This window comes from Carlito syrichta, unplaced genomic scaffold, assembly GCF_000164805.1.
Source record: "Carlito syrichta isolate Samal-C Ts95f unplaced genomic scaffold, Tarsius_syrichta-2.0.1 Scaffold315355, whole genome shotgun sequence".
Classification (NCBI taxonomy): domain Eukaryota; kingdom Metazoa; phylum Chordata; class Mammalia; order Primates; family Tarsiidae; genus Carlito; species Carlito syrichta.
In genome coordinates, this window is record NW_007259451.1 from 512,384 (window position 1) to 529,585 (window position 17,202).

The 17,202-nt window shown below is 40.3% G+C and overlaps 1 protein-coding gene and 1 pseudogene across 2 annotated transcripts in view; both read right to left on the minus strand.

The window, feature by feature from the left end:
• The window catches only part of TMOD3 (tropomodulin 3), an 82,159-nt gene that overhangs the window by 32,608 nt on the left and 32,349 nt on the right, over window positions 1-17,202 (minus strand). Inside the window, exon 3 of the mRNA XM_008072586.1 lies at window positions 15,467-15,623. Coding sequence (XP_008070777.1) covers window positions 15,467-15,623 — 157 coding nt within the window. The remainder of the gene's footprint in view (window positions 1-15,466; window positions 15,624-17,202) is intronic.
• LOC103275180 lies at window positions 9,707-10,146 on the minus strand (annotated as a pseudogene). The gene has a single exon (XR_505297.2). The product of XR_505297.2 is annotated as a 60S ribosomal protein L35a pseudogene (transcript).

Below are 17,202 nucleotides of genomic sequence, written 5' to 3' on the forward strand. Positions count from 1 at the left end.
TCAGTACCTGTGCTTGCCTGCCCCTTTGTGATGATGTGGAAGCAGACCACCACCCAATCACCCTAATGGTCTTCCCCCATCAAGGGGAATGGTTAAAAGGACTCAACCACAAGCAATTAGGGGCCATTGCCTTGCTAGAGTCTGGTGTGGCCATGTGCTCTTTGAGCCATGGCTGTCGCCATGCTTCCTGGCTTTGGTCCCCCTCCCCCACCCCGGGGAGGTGAATCTTCTCTTTTCCTTCTCTTTCTCTCTCTGATTTATTTCTAAATAAACTTTTTTTTCTTAAAAAAAAAATTTAGTTATAGAAAACAGAAAGTAAGGAAATTAATTTGGAAGAAAGGACAAACTAGGAAGGACCTAAGTTTAGTAATATGAATACAAAATCTAAGAGGCTCACTCCATATTGATTTATAGATTTAAACAATCCCTTTCAAAATCCCAACTGACTTTTTTGCACAAAGCAGTAAGCGGATCCTAAAATTCAAATGCATATGGAAATCCAAGGGATCCAGAATATCTTAAACAAAGTTGGAGGACTCATACTTCCCAATTTCAAAATTTAATACAAGGCTACCGTAACCAAGACAGGGTTATGGTGTATAAGGAACAACATCTAGATCCATGCAAAAGAAGTGAAAATCCAGAAATAAACTCTTAAACTTATGCTCAGTTAATTTTCAAGGATGCCAAAACAATTCAATATGGGAAAAACAGTGTTTCAATAAATGGTACTAAGACAACTGAACAGTCACGTGAAAAAGAATGACGTTAAACCCTTACCTCGTAACATATATAAGTAGTAATTCAAAATAGGTAACAGACCTAAATGTAAGTGCTAAGCTATAAAACTCCCAGAAGAAAACGTAAGATTATATATCTCCATGACTCTGAGTTAGACAATGGTTTTTAGATATGACATCAAAACCACAAGTGAAAAAAAAGACAGATAAATTGAACTACATCAAAATAACAACTTTTGGCTGTGTGTGGTGGCTCTTGTCTATAATCCCAGCACTTTGAGAGGTTGAGGTGGTAGGATCACTGGAGACTGGGAGTTCAAAATCATCCTGGGCAACATAGCAAGACCTTGACTCTACCAAAAGAAAAACATTAGCTGGGTGTGGCAACATAGTCCTATAGTCCTAGTTGCTCAGGTAGCTAAGGTGAAAGGATTGCTTGGGCCCAGGAGTTTGAGGCTGCAGTGAGAAATGACTGCACCACTGCACTTCAGCCTGGGCAACAAAGCAAGACCCTACCTTAAAAAAAATTTTTTTTAATTAAAAAATTAAAATTAGAACCTTTTGTGAGGCAAATGATACCATCAAGAAAATGAAAAGACAACCTTACTGAATGGGAGGAACATTTTCAAATCTGATAAGGAATTTTTATCTGTAATATCTAAAGAATGCTTATCAATCAATAACAAAAGGATAATCCAATTTAAAAACAAGCAAAGATTTGAGGAGACGTTTCTACAAAGAAAATATATAGCCAGTTGTGGTGGCACATGCATGATATCCCAGCTTCTCAGGAGGCTGAGAGAAGAATCGCTTGAGCCCAAGAGTTCAAGTTCAGCCTGGGCATAGCAGGAACCCCCCCACCAAACAAAAAACAAAATATGAGAGAAACAATAATTAGTCATTAGGGAAATACAAATTAAAGCCACAATGTGGCCGGGCACAGCGGCTCATGCCCATAATCCCAGCACTTTGGGAGGCCAAGGTAAGAGGATTGCCTGAGCCTGCAAGTTTGAGACCCGCCTGGGCAATTTGGTGAGACCTCATCTCTACAATAAATCAAAAAATTAGCCGGGCATGGTGGCACGTGCCCGTAGTTCCAGCTACTTGGAAGGCTGGGGGCAGGGGGGCAATCACCTGAGTCTAGCACGTCAAGGTTGTGGTGACTGGGAACATGCCACTACCCTCCAGTCTGGGTGACAGAGAAAGACTCCAGCTCAAAAAATTAAAAAAAAAATAAAAAAACCACAATGTGATACCACTTTACACTCAAAGATGGCTATTATTATTATTATTATTATTATTGAGTTGCAGTCTCATTTTTGTTGCCCAGGCTGGAGGGCAGTGGCACACTCATGGCCACCCCAGCATTGACCTGCTGGGCTCCAGAGGTCCTTCTGCTTCAGCCTTCCAAGTAGCCAGAGCTGCAGGTGTGCGCTACCACGCCTGGCTCATTTTTTTGATTTATTGTAGAGACAAGGTCTCGTCAAGTTGCCCAGGCTGGTCAAGATGGTTAATACTAAAAAACCAGACAAGTGTTGGTGAGGACATGAGAAACTGGAACCCCTGAACATTACTCGTGAGAAAGTAAAATACCACAGCCACTTTGGAAAAGTTTGGCAGTTCCTCAAACTGTCAAACATAGTTGCCTTATGACCCAGCAATACTATTCCTAGGCATATACCCAAGATAAGTGAAAACATACATCTATATAACAACTTGCATAAAAATGTTCACAGGGCTGGGAGTAGTGGCTCACACCTGTAATCCCAGCACTTTGGGAGGCCTAGGTGGGAGGACTGCCTGAGTCCAGGAGTTCAAGACTAGCCTAGGCAATAGAGCAAAACCTCGTCTCTACAAAAAAATGAAAATAAAAGTTAGTCAGGTGTGGTGGGGGACACCTGTAGTCCCAGCTACTCAGGAAGCTGAAGTGGAGGGAGCACTGGAGCCCAGGAGGTGGAGGCTGCGGTGAGCTATGATCATGCCACTGCACTCCAGCCTGGGTGACAGAGTGAGACCACGACTCAAAAATAAAATAAAATAAAAAGTTTATAGCGGCATATTCATAATATGCTAAAAAATAGAAAAAATTTGAATGTCCATTAACTGATGCATGGATAAACAAAATGTGGCAGTATCCATACAATGGATATTATGCAATAACATGAGACTCTGAAACATTATGCTAAGTGAAAAAAGCTAGTCACAAATATACATTGTATGATTCCATTTATATGAAATGTACAGACTAGGCAAATTTAGGGAGACAGAAAATCTCTTAATGGATACCTAGGATTAGGGAATAGAGGGGGGAATGGAAATTGACCGCTAATGAGTACAGGATTTCTTTTGGGGGTTATGAAAATGTTCTAAGCTTAAGATTGTGGTGATGGTTGATTGTGGTGATGGTTTTTACTATATTCTATGAAGTTATATATTTAAATAGTAAAATGTATGATATGAGAATTATAATTTATCATCTTTGCAAATAAAGATGCTTATTTAAAAAAACTAAGGAGTTGAAGTATTAGATATGGGTTTTTTCTCTTCTTGAGTAAATTTATATTTGGCCCCTGAAACATAAAGAGAGAAAAAAAAGATAATTATCTGAAACAATTTGAGCCAGGCAGTGTGTTTGTCTTAGGATCAGCTGTTTTCTGAGAAATGTATAATTAGCAAACTGCTGGAACAATTTCATATAACAGAAAATGCCTTTCTAAGCGTGTGTATTATTTAAATTAGACATATAAATAATTATTAGATTTTTAAAAACTTGGTGACTATGAAATGCTAATAAATAAAATAGATCTGTTTTATAATGGTTAGTTTGGTTTGTGCTCTCAATGTCTCACAGAATGAGTGAAATGTTAGGTTTTTACTAGACGTAGAGGTATCAATAGGCTGGTGCATGCTTTTGTAGAGTAGGAACATGTACAGGAATTTGATACTGCTTTTATCTAAAACCGTATATGAACATATTAGTATTCCACTTCATTATGATCCTCTTGATGCTGATGTTTTTTTCAAGTCGTGAATTATTTCCTTATAGAAATTTCAATCTCATTCTGATAAAATGATTCCACATATATAAAGGGACTGGTATATAGTAAACACATCAATTCCTTATTCTTATTGCCCCTAGAATTTCTTGCGTGTGTGAGTGAGTGAGCGAGAAAGAGAGAGATTTTCAAAACAAACCACATTGCCCAAACATCTGTATCAGTGGTTCTTAAACTCAGGGAATGAGGATTGACTAGACATGAATATTTCTGAAAAAGCTCCAGAGATGAGTCTTACCCACTTAAGTTGATAACCACAGATCTGTATATTGATAGTCCTGAAAAGATGAGGATGAATTATCCTGGGTTGATTTAATGTTATCTTTCCTCTCCTTGAAATATAACCCTGACTTACAACTTTTTTTTTTTTAGTTGGAGTCTCACTCTGTCACCCAGGCTGCAATGTAGTGGGGCACGCTCACAGCCACAGCAGCCTTAATTTGCTGGGCTCAGGTAACCCTTCCACCTCAGTCTTCCAAGTAGCTGGAACTACAGGCATGCGCCACCATGCCCAGCTAATTTTTTTATTTACTGTAGAGATGAGGGCTCACCAAGTTGCCCAAGCTGATCTTAAACCCAGGGGTTCAGGCAGTCCTCTCACCTTGGCCTCCCATAGCGCTGAGATTATAGGCATGAGTTACTGCGCCCAGCCAACTTTTAATACTTGTGTTTTTTGAAATAATGTCTGAGAAAACAGCTACTCATTTTTATCCTTCAGCATTCTATCTAAATGACTTTAATTTCCTTATTTAACAAAGCAAAATCCCAAACTGAAATTTTTAAAAATTCTAATTCTTTACACTATAGCAAACGTAAAACAAAACAATGATTAGATCAGAAAAAAATTCTCTCAGCCAAGTATAAAATGACATGTGCCCTACCCCCAAGTTAAACAAAACAAACAAAAACAGGGCTATGACTTTTGGTTGCTAAGAGTGTTAAAATAGTTCAGTAATGTTTCTGCAACACAAAATGGCAGCTAAGGAAATGGAAGAAACTGAGATAAAAAGTCATATAATAGTAATTTAGATGTATGGCATTCATCCAAACCTCGTATTTATGCCAAGAAAAAAAAAAAAGGAAAATCCTGTGCCAAGGTCCTTGTTATTGTCACAAAATCAGTAAGAGATACTGTGAACCATGTTAACTATTTCATCGCCAGGACCTCTCTTTACTAGTCCTCATCTCTTTGGCTCTGACGCCAAGTTACAGTTATTACAAATGTTAAGAATTATCCTTAGTCATAGCTCCCATCCTTGCTGATTATAAAAAATACAGAAACAAGAAACAGAAGTGGCTCTTAGCTATCTCATTCCTCCAGAGTTGAAAGGCCTTAGCTAACTTCACTGTTCGTTAATAAGCTGCCTTGTTCCAGAAAAGATTTAGGGCACCTATGCCACTATCATCTCCCAGAAGTTTTGGGATCTGTTTGATAGGCAGCTCACAAACCTCAAGCCAGCCAAACCAAAGGATAAAGGGGCAGATCCTGGAAAGGTATTTCTGCTTTAACCCAATAATATACATGACGCTTGATGCTGCAGTATGGCCACCAATAAATGCTTATTTATTCAACAAATGTTTAGTGAGTTTGTGTATACTACATAAAGAACTAGAAGGATACCACAAGGAAAACATATAAGAGATTCTTCACTTTGGGGAGCTAATACCGGGGGAAGTATAATATCTATTGTATCCTATTCTAGAGACTTCTACTTCTAGCCAAGATGGTATAACAGGGACAGAAATTACCCACATGCCCAAAACAACCAAAATAGACAAAATACACAAAACAACAGTTTTCAAGACACTGATCATCAGGCAAAAAGGACAGTGATCCCTGAGAGATGGGGGGAAAAAAGGGGAGCTCTATGATTACCCAGCTTATTACCTGGAGAAAGGTTCCAGGCTGCAGATCAGGGAGCAGGAATTCAGGAAGAGCCTGGGGAACTATGAGCTGAGGAGACAGAGCCAAGGTTCAGGAAGACCAACGAGGCTAGAGTTTGCAGGATAGGGAACCAGAGAGTTGAGAGTTGCACAGAGAGAGAACCCAGGAGATGTGCAGAGGGTTGCACTGAGTATTCAGCAGAGCACTGACAAGCACAACTACCCTAAGGAAAAAAGACATATGAAAGATTAGAGGTAATAATGCCCATGTTCATGCAGGGCTCAGAATACAATCTCTTCCCACCAACTAGATTGGAAAAGCTCAGAATTCAGAGGGTTCATAATCGGGTAGGGAACTCAAAAGGGTCTGGCCTTAGCAATGGGAAAATAATTTATAGGGGTGCCGGTACATCCAGCAACCAAAAGTTAAAATGTCTAGTACCTAATAAAAAATTACCAACATGCAAAGGAGGAAAATTTGATCCATAAGGAGGAGAAAAATACCAATCTATCAAAATTGGCTTAGCAATAACAGATAAAATTAGCAGGAAAGGACATTAAAACAGTTATAATTATATTCCATATGTTCAAACAATTAAGTAGAGTCAAGGAAGATAGTAAAAAAGAGCATGGTGGCTCATGTCTGTAATCCCAGCTACTCAGAAGGCTGAGGTGGGAGAATCCCTCAAGGCCAGGCTTTCAAGACAGCATGAGCAACATAACAATATCCACCTCTAAGAAGAATTTTAAAAATTAGCAGGGCGTGGTGGCGCTTGTAGTCCCATCTTCCGAGGATGGTTGAGGTGGGAGGATCACTTGAGCCTGGGAGTTTGAGGCTGCAGTAAGCTATAATCATACCACTGTACCCTAGCCTAGGTGGATTAAAAAAAAAAAAAAAAAAAAAGAACAGATAAGACAAAGAGAAAAAATATGCTGTGTTAATATGAATCAAAAGACAGCAAGATTGGCTCCATTAATGTCAGCAAAAGTTGATTTTAGAGCACAGAATATTACCAGAGATAAAGGTCACTCCATAATAACAAAAGGAATAATTCATCAAATGGACATACAAATCCTAAGAAAAACTAATAACAAAGTATAGGATTCTGAAACAATTATAAACAGTACTTGATGGTACGTACATCATATACAGAAATGTTGGAGGGAAAGGACTCATTATCCAGGGAAGGTTTCCCATAAAAAAGGGTCTTGCTGGGCATGGTGGCGCATGTCTGTAATCCCAGCACTTTGGGAGGTGGAGGTGAGAGGATTGCCTGAGATGAGGGGTTCGAGACCAGTCTGGGCAACTTGGTGAAAACTCATCTCTATAATAAATTTAAAAATTAGCTGGGCGTGGTGATGTGCATCTGTAGTTCCAGCTACCTGGAAGGCTGAATTGGAAGGATCACCTGAGTCCAGCAGGTCGAGGCTGTGGTGGCTGCGAGCGTGACACTGCACTCCAGTCTAGGTGACAGAGTGAGACTTCAATTCAAAAGAACCCCAAAAAAACAACAAACAGGATCTTAACAGGGTGAGGACCCATCTATCTGGCTAAGCCCTTTCACCCCCAAAGAAGTGAATCAGTCAAATGATATAGAGTGACCAGTCTGAAAAGGGGATACTAGCCTCTACCTGACTAATTTAAGTAGCCATTTCAAATATTACCTTCAATGCCTGGGAAGACCACTTTTCAGAGGTATACAAGAAACATTTAAGACCCATAAGATATGACTACAAAAATAAGAGCCAGTTTTTATCTTGAACTTAAGGGAAACCAATGTAATCCTGTTGATTTAGGCAGGTTACAGACATGATATTTCTGGCTCACTAAGGGATCAGCTCTGTCTTTCTTCCAAAGAAATCACGTACTCAGTTAGATGAGGCAAGCCTCTTTTATTTATTTTATTTATTTATTTATTTATTTATTTTGAGTCGGAGTCTTACTCTGTCGCCCAGACTGGAGTGCAGTGGCCGTTCCTGGCCACCACAGCCTCGACCTGCTGGGCTCCGGGGATCCTTCCGCCTCTGCCTTTCGAGTAGCCGGAATTACAGGCACGCGCTACTATGCCCAGCTCATTTTTTGATTTTATTGTAGAGATGAGGTCTCGCCTGCCTAGGCGGGTCTCCAACCCGCCCGGCTCAGGCAATCTACTCACCTCAGCCTCCCAAAGGCGCGGGATTACAGGCTGAGCCACCGAGCCCAGCGAGGCAAGCCTCTTTTAGAGTAAGAATGAATACATTATCTTAGAAGCTAAGGTAGGTTCCCCACCCCACCCCACTGTGGGAGCTTTTCTGTCCTCTTAATAAATCTTATTTTCTTAAAAAAAAAAAAAAAAAAAAAAGTCAATCTGGTTAAATTTACCTTTGGAAAAGCAGGGTGGGGCATGTGAGATTCTTGGGAAGGAATGCAAGGGCATTCCACTCTCAGGATGGAGAGAGGAAAAACAATAACAAATGGCTTTATCCCAAGGCCCGAAAGGGAGAAGAGGAGTGCTCTGCAAGGCAGGGAGTGGCCCAAATCTGGTGAGTCAGCAGAGCAAATGGAATTACCCTGCAGGCCTTTGTGATGGGGTATGCAAGGTGCAGCCATGGCTTGAGCCCATCAATGAAAGAAGGAACACGGAACAAAATCTTAGTCTAGGTAAGGCTGAAGCATGATATTAGCAATGGGGAGGTGGAGCCCCCAGCAAAGCAAAGCAAAATGTGAAACAATAAAAAATACTGAAGACTGGGGCAAATTATTTCTCCAAGTGATGAATTCATGGCAAGCCCTTATGCTTTTTCTGTCTTTGAGACAGAACACGTATGCTATCTAAAAATATAACAGGAAATGATAATCAACACTGCATATTCCCCATACTCAGGGAGAAAGATCTAGATGAAAACTCTCTTTCACCCTGTGCTGCTCTATGCCTCAGTTACATATTTTACAAAATTTCAAGGAGGAAGAGGTAAAAAGCTACACCTTTCCAACATTTTAACATTGCATCTTTAAGTAAAAGAAACAGGTTGGGCTTGGTAGCTCACACCTATAATCCTAGTACTTTTGGAGGCTGAGATGGGAGGATTACTTGAACCCTGGAGTTCAAGATCAGCCTAGGCAGCATAGAGGGACCTCATTTCTACAAAAAAATATATTCGAAATTAGTCAGGTATGTAAAAAGCTTGGTGGTTCAGCTATAATCCCTAACCCTAATTCCAGCACTTTGGGATGCCAAGGTGAGTGGATTGCCTGGAGCCCGCAGGTTCGACACCAGCCTGGGCAACTTGGCAAGACCTCGTCTCTACAATAAATAAAAAATTAGCCAGGTGTGGTAGTGTGTACCTGTAGTTCCGGCTATTTGGAAGGCTGAGGCGGAAGGATCGCCAGAGCCCTGCAGGTCAACGCTGGGGTGGCCTTGAGTGTGCCACTGCACTCCAGCCTGGGAGATGGAGTGAGACTCCAATTCAAAAAAAAAAAAAAAGACTAAGGCTAAAGGATCACCTCCTGAGCCCAGGAGGTTGAGGCTGCAGTGAGCTATGATCATGCCACTGCACCCCATCCTTGGTGATAGAGTGAAACCCTGACTCAAAAAAGAAATGTATACTGAAATTATGTTATTGTTTTAATCTTAAAATTAAATTAAAATTTCAACATTTAGTTTTTCAACATTCTGAACATAGTAGACTGGTAAGAAAGACATTTCATTAATCTTTGCCAAGATTACTTGATACCATTCCTACCATGAGCTCATTAGATTTAGGTGAATTTAACACGTGTATAATGTGGGTTCTTCTGTAAATAGTGCACTTAAAAACAATCCTCCACAGGTGTTTTGTCAGGTGTGCCCTTACTAGTTGTCTAATTCCTTGTTTTTGCTGTTACTAAAACTACACTATTAAAAGTAGAACACTGACAAAAGTACAAAATGCATCTAAGACATAAGGCCATGAAGTTTATTAATTAGAATTATTTCCTCCTTCTCAAATGTTGACTATTCTTTCAAGTCTGTAAAATGTACATTTCTTTCTTTCTTTTTTTTTTTTTACAAGAACACACATTCACTTTTATTTATTTGCTTTCCATTAGTTTAAATTCTTGAGGGGTACAGCATTACATGGATTCTGTGTCCAATGGCCTTAGCAGGAAGGTTGCTTTGGAATTTGGCACGAACCATGCCACTGTTTCCATGGGCCCGAGTTACCTTTCGCCAGATGACTCTGGTTTTGTTCGGTTTGCCGCCAGGAGTCACTGTGCTATTCTTTGCTTTATATACATAAGCACATCTCTTGCCCAAATAGAATTCAGTTTCATCTCGGGCATAAACACCCTTAATTTTGAGAAGAGCTGTGTGCTCCCTTTGGTTCCGGAGATCTCGCTTATAGCCAGCAAAAATGGCTTTGGGCCACAGCCTTCCAGACATATTTGCCTCTTAGAAGTCCTGTTCCCAGCAGGCCTCCCCAGGCTCCAAGATGGCGGAAAGAGCAAAATGTACATTTCTAAACAATTGCTTCACATATCATGAAATAAAATTACTTACTTGTCTATATGTAATAACTCTCTAATGCCCTTAGTTTATTAGGTTTTTAAAAAACATTTTGAGGCAATCTAGAAACATACAATTTGACAGGAATACATAGGCTTTTTCTTGGTCAAAAGGAAAAATTCTAAAATGTGCAGTTTTCAGTTTTATGGGGATTCCCTCCCGTTCTGGCCAGTTATGTGCAATTTTAGCTCCAGAAACAAGGTGTGCCTTTAAATGAAAGAATAGCAAGTAGCCGGGTTCGGTGGCTCCACCTGTAATCCTGCGCCTTGGGAGGCTGAGGTGAGTGGATTGCCTGAGCCCGCGGGTTCGAGACCCGCCTAGGCAACTTGGTGAGACCTCATCTCTACAATAAATCAAAAACTAGCCGGGCGTAGTAGTATGCGCCTGTAGTTCCAACTACTTGGAAGGCTGAGGCAGAAGGATCGCCAGAGCCCAGCAGGTCGAGGTTGCAGTGGCCAGGAGCGGTCACTGCACTCCAGTCTGGGCGACATAGTGAGATTCCAACTCAAAAAAAAAAAAAAAAAAGAATAGCAAGTATCAATAATTGTCAGTTAGTCTTAGACTACAGTTGAGTCTAATGATTGGGTAAGAAATCCTTCGAGTGGGTCTCAAATTTTTGCTTTTAAAAAAATTGAGCAGTCATCTGATACATCCTTAAAAACAATTTATGGTAAGAGATCATTACGTGATTTTGATGTATAACTTGGAAAGAATTCAAGGAACTGAGTGGCACTGCTATAACTTCCCTAGTATAGAAAGTTAATACTGCCACTGGGTACTGAACTTGGTACAGAAAGCTTATATATACTGTCATTGGGTACTGAACTCTGAGGCCAGTCATCTTTGAATGAAAAATCATTTAGTTTAGAGACCAACAGAATAGCTTACAAATTCTAACTAGGTCAAGTATATCCAAAAGGTGCAATGCTTCTGCTTCTCAAAGAGAAGTAAATTAGCAAACTATTTTATGAAGAACTAGGAATATCTCTACTATCCAGGAAAGCATCCTCAATCTGAAAATCTATTTCCTCTAAAATAAGCTATTAAGTAAAAAATAAAAAAACTGGGACTCAATTCAGGTGTTCACAGAAAAGAGTCATGGGAAAGGCATTTTTTTTTTTTTTTGAGTTGGAGTCTCACTCTGTCGCCCAGACTGGAGTGCAGTGGCCGCTCCCGGCTACCACAGCCTCGACCTGCTGGGCTCCGGGGATCCTTCCGCCTCAGCCTTCCGAGTAGCTGGAATTACAGGCGCGCACTACCACGCCCGGCTGATTTTTTGATTTATTGTAGAGATGAGGTCTCGCTGCCCAGGCGGGTCTCGAACCCGCGGGCTCAGGCAATCCACTCACCTCAGCCTCCCAAAGGCGCGGGATTACAGGCTGAGCCACCGAGCCCGGCTGGGAAAGGCATTTTTATAAAAACAAGCTTTTGGATTTTTGGAGCTTAGGAGGGAGAGGATTCACATGTAGCTTGATTGGGAAGTATGCTGATAAGACATATAAATTATTCTGAGGATCTTCTGTAATGTGATCAGGATCGGGGAGATGAATACAGAGAAAGGATGGCATATTCCTAAGGGTAACCCAGGCTAACTGATTTAAGGATGAGAGTCTAGGGTAGGTTTGAGAACACTAGAGCTGGTTTTTTGCTGTATTTCAAAGCAGAGCTCCACAGTCAAAGTTTTTCAATTACAGAAGAGGAATTTATCCTTCTTCAGGTCTATTGCACGGTGACATGGCTTATAAGGCTTGACTCTGCCTAGTCTGATAGCTTGTGCTTCCATCAGCTGGATTATTGAAATTTGAAAACTCATTCCCTTGGTTCTGGGTGACTCCTCCATGACTGAGAATGAAAATCTCTTATTTGGTAATAATCACCCATATGGTCTTTTACAGTGATTTCACTGCATGCATTAAAAATATTTCGTTCTCAGCCAGGTGGAGTGACTTGTGCCTGTAACTCCAGCTACTTAGGGGGCTGAGGCGGGGGAATCTCTTAAACTCAGGAGTTTAAGGCTGCAGTGAGCTATGTATGACTGTGACACTGCACTCCAGCCTAGGTGACACAGCAAGTTCCCTTCTCTAAAAAAGCAAAAACAAAAACAAATTTGGCCTTCACAAACACTGTGTGACATAGGCAAGGCAGATGCCCAGACTGTTCTAGAAGCATTGGCTGTTACCTTTGGGAAGAAAAAAGGGAAGCATTACTGTGAAGAAGCATGAAGAGGCCTTCAAGTGCTAATAATATCTTTACCTGGGTGTTGACTACACAGGTGTGTCCACCTTATAATTCACTGAGCTATATACTGATAATTTGTGTATTTTCTGTAGGCAACTACAAGTTCATTATTTGTAAAAGAATGCTATGGTCTTAATCACTGCATCACAGCTGCCCATAAACAGTATTTAATAGATCTATGTAGCTAAAAGAGGTAGTAAAAATACTGAATGCATTATGAAGATAAAACCACTGATTATGAATGTAAAATTACTTGCTCTTAAATTCAACTATCTCTATTTATTTCTTGCCCATTTAAAACCTAAAGTAGGAAGGACAATTTTTTTGTTTGTTTGTTTTTGAGTTGGAATCTCACTCTGTCGCCCCAGCTAGAATACAGTGGCATGCTCACAGCCACCGCAGCCTCAACCTGCTGGTCTCAGGTGATCCTTCCACGTCAGCCTTCCAAGTAGCTGGAACTACACAGGCGTGCACCACCACACCCAGCTAATTTTTTGATTTACTGTAGAGATGAGGTCTCTCCAAGTTGCCCAGGCTGGTCTCGAATCCATGGGCTCAGGCAATCCTCTCACCTCAGTCTCCCAAAGTGCTGGAATTATAGGCATTAGCCACAACACCTGGCCAGGAAGGAGAATTTTTAAAAGATACAAAAGACAAAACTATTCCATCATAGTTGAGAATATAGCATTTTTCCCCCATTGTCACTTATATTCCTCACCTCTATCATTTTATCCCCCTCTCATATTTTCTTATTTTCCACAATTCTTCTCTACTTTCTTTCCTATATCCTTTAGTCCTCCAAGATCTTTTCCCAGGTAACTGGGTTAGCTTGGGATAAATGCAGGTCTCTTTCAGGTCTCTTATTTTTTCTCCTTCTTGTCCTCAAATTTCATTGTTTTTTTTTCTGATACCTCTTTTTCTCACCTCTCTCCCCTTTTCTACCTCTATTTCTCTTCTGAATTACACACGTAAAGTCCACATGAAACATGCAGAATAGTAAAAGGTGATCAACCAATATTTTCCTCATAAAATTATGTTATCTTATTTAAATAGAATTTAAACTATAAACTCTGATATAGGTACTGCTGTACAAAGAAATATAACCAGCAGTCTTTTCTATAACAAGTACAAAGGAACAGATGCCTTTGCCTATTTCTGTGACTCTCCACACTTCAGAACTCTGTACTTGTTTTCAACCTTTTTCCTGGCCTCAAACACCTGAAGGACGGACATGACACTTCTATCTCTAACAACAGTGTGATGGCTCATTTTGTAAGTGCCAACTGGGCTGGGCCTTGGTCAAACATTATTCTTGGTCAAACATTATTCTGAAAGTTTCTGTTAAGGTGTTTTTTTTTTTGGATGAGATTAACATTTAAATCAGTGAATTTTGAGTAAAGCAGATTAATCTCCATAATGTGGCTAGGATTTATTAAGTCCATTGAAGGCCTTAATAGAACAGAGACTGGCATCTCCAAGTAATAAGACATTCTTCCGGCAGACTGCCTTTGGACAGGAATGGCCCAATCTTCCCTGGGTCTCCAGCCTGCTGAAATTTGAATTTATAAAGCTGTCACAATCTCATGAGCCAATTCCTTAAAATACATCTCCTCCTACATCCTGTTGCTTCTGTTTCTCTGGAGAACCATGACTAGTAAATATAAGAAGCAAAGGTAGCAATCCTTAATGAAAGATGGAGAGGTGGTGAAATCTAAAGAAAGGGCAGCAGGTCTGGGGTAATACATAATTCCGAAAAAGTCTGACACAGACCTCATGGCGTACTCACTCAAAAGTCATTCACTAGCTTTCCTCTACTGTAGAGGCTAGAGGAGCTAAGATGGACTTTCCTGCTTCCCTTGCAGCTACAGGGTAGCCATGTGACATAGTTCTGGCCAAAATTCTTGAGAAGGGCTTCTTTCCCAAATAAAAAGCCAGAGAAAGCACTGTGCTCTAACCTATTCTTCCTGCCTATTAGAAACAGTGCCTGGAAGAGCTGACCTTCAGCTCTGCTCCTGCTGCTACCTTTCCCCAGTATCCTAGACATGCTATTCCAAATAGAGTGCATATAGATTTGGATTTTCAGGCCAACCCGTATTCTAACCTGTTGTGAACGCTGAGAAACTCATCCTCTTTCATTTAATTATATACAGAAATTTTTAAAACACAGTTGCTCTTAGGCTCCCCTGAGGCTATATAAGATGAAACACTACAATAGGAGGTACTTGGACTAGAAAAATTTCCTCAAAGTAATGATTATGAATCATTAGCAAGCATAACCATGAATTACAAAGGAAAGTTGCAGGATATCTTTTAAAAAGGGTCTTTGAGGCTGGGCTTGGTGGCTCAGTCTGTAATCCCAGCACTTTGGGAGGCCGAGGCAAGTGGATTGCCTGAACCCACCAGTTTGGGCCCAGTCCCAGCAACTTAGCGAGACCTCGTCTCTACAATAAATCAAAAACTAGCTGGGTGTGGTAGCGTGTGCCTGTAGTTCCAGCTACTTGGAAGACTGAGGTGAAAGGATTGCCGGAGCCCAGCTGGTTGATGCTGGGGTGGACGTGTGTGTGCCACTGCACCCCAGCCTGGGCGACAGAGTGAGACTCCAACTAAAAAAAAGGATCTTTGAAAATATGGCATGAATTGTTCCATGACATTCCACCTTAAAGACAGGAGTTAGAATAGAGCAGTGCTTTAACATCATTTGCACTCTGTAACACACTAGTGAATTTAAAAGTTTCCCTCAGTATACTTTTATATTTGTTATAGTAGAGAACTAAGGAGTGTTATACAAAAATCACTATGTAATAAAACCTCACTAACAAATCATTAAGAAGAAACTTACTGGCCAAGATGATGAAAAATGTAAATAAAGTGTCTAAACTACCTAACAAATTTTTAAGTCAAGAGTATCGTATCTTTAAGACTACTAATAATGTACCTCTAAAAATAAGATTTTTCTCCATACCTATTAATAAAAAGAAAAATCAAGTGTTATCACATAATAACTTCAAAATTCTGTGTTTACCTTTTTTTTCTCCAGTGTAGGGCACATAGTCTTCCCTGTCCTTATGCTCCAAGGCTTCTTTCTCCAGATACGAAAGGAGATGTTCTCTATCGAATGGCCCTGTGGCGGACTTTGACGTCTGGTTCTTCTGCCGGAACCCTGCAGGTAGAAGGGCATTCTGCCAAAGAAAATGAATCAGACAGTATGACCACCAAGAATGCTCATGCTATATGCATCCACAGATTACCCGTATAAGAAAGAACTATAGACTAGAATGTGAAATGGCCATCAAATACTTCACCGCAGAATTTTTGGACAGCTATGTAAAAGGACCTTTTTTTCAAAAAATAGTTCTCTTAATGCTTAATAACTGTTCGGCATATACATATGTACAGAGAATAATTCTATTACAAAAGAATGCTAAGTGACTATATGCATATTTTTTCATAATCACTTCCATTTCATCATACAGACTTCCTCATAATAAAACATGTATTCCATACAAAATATTATATTAGTGTTCACTTGTTTGTGTTCAAACACAATGCAAAATGTTCCACCACTGTGTGTATGCACATATATGCATATATGTATGAAATCTTGCAGTAATTACTGCCATTGTTACACATGACCCAGGGCACCCTTGAGGTACTCACAACAAGAGCTATGTCCTGGGTTTCCAAGTGGGAACAGCATTTTTGAGTGTATGCATTGACTGACAGCGGGAAGTGGTAGAATAGAAGGCAATGGATTAAAGTTGTCTCCTGTGATCCCTACTCTGAGTCTTCACTAAGGTCAGTAACAAGGGGTGACTAGAGAAAGTGAACACTATCCTTTCACTTGTCAAAAGACAAAGAGATGGGACTGCCTTGTTTCATACTGCCAGGTATTCCTTTGCTTTAAAAATGGGAGGTAGCCAGAAAAAATCACACAAAAGGGTAGCACCTCCCAATATTGGCAGTGATGCTAAATCTCATAGGTGGTATAGGATAATTTTTCATTATAAAGGGTGATTTTATACAGATAATGATCATAGAAAATATTCATTTTATAACTAGAGAATATAGCACTTCAACTTTGGCCATATCCTGAGATCCATCATAATTTACACAAAATTCACTTTGTGTTCCCCTTTTTGTAATGGTGCTCATTACACAAAAAGCTGACCTTTAAGGATGAAACACAAGGGAGGTCTGTCCCTAACCCTGGACCCAGGATGTTTTTAATACAAAATTGTCTATGGAACCTTAGCAAAGAAACTCAAGATTTCTACCCTCAGACTTAGAAACCAATATAAGAGCTACTGCGAAGAATCCAATCCCAATCAACCTGCAAATCCTTTCCATGTGTACTTCTTAAAGAACTCATTTGTCTTTTCCCATCTCCAACTCCACTGCTTTGGTCCAAGTCATGATCCAAGCTTGCCAGAAGTCTTACATTAGCCTTCCAGCTGGATTAGCTGCCTGATACTCTTCATCTCTCACTGCAACCCCCCTCCCCAGTCTGTTACCCTAGCCTCATCTCACACATCCTCTCCATTCTAGTCACACTAGCCTTTTTTCCTCCCTTGCACTTACCATATACTTCTACTACCAGGCCTCTGTACATACAGTTCCCCTTTCCCTGGAATGCCCTGCCTATCCCTTTTTCCTACTCATTTTTCAGACAACAGCTCCGTTTCCCTAAGGGAAGGTTTTTCTGATCCTTCATTATAAGCACTTATAGCACTTAACATTTTTTTTTTTTTTTTTTTGAGA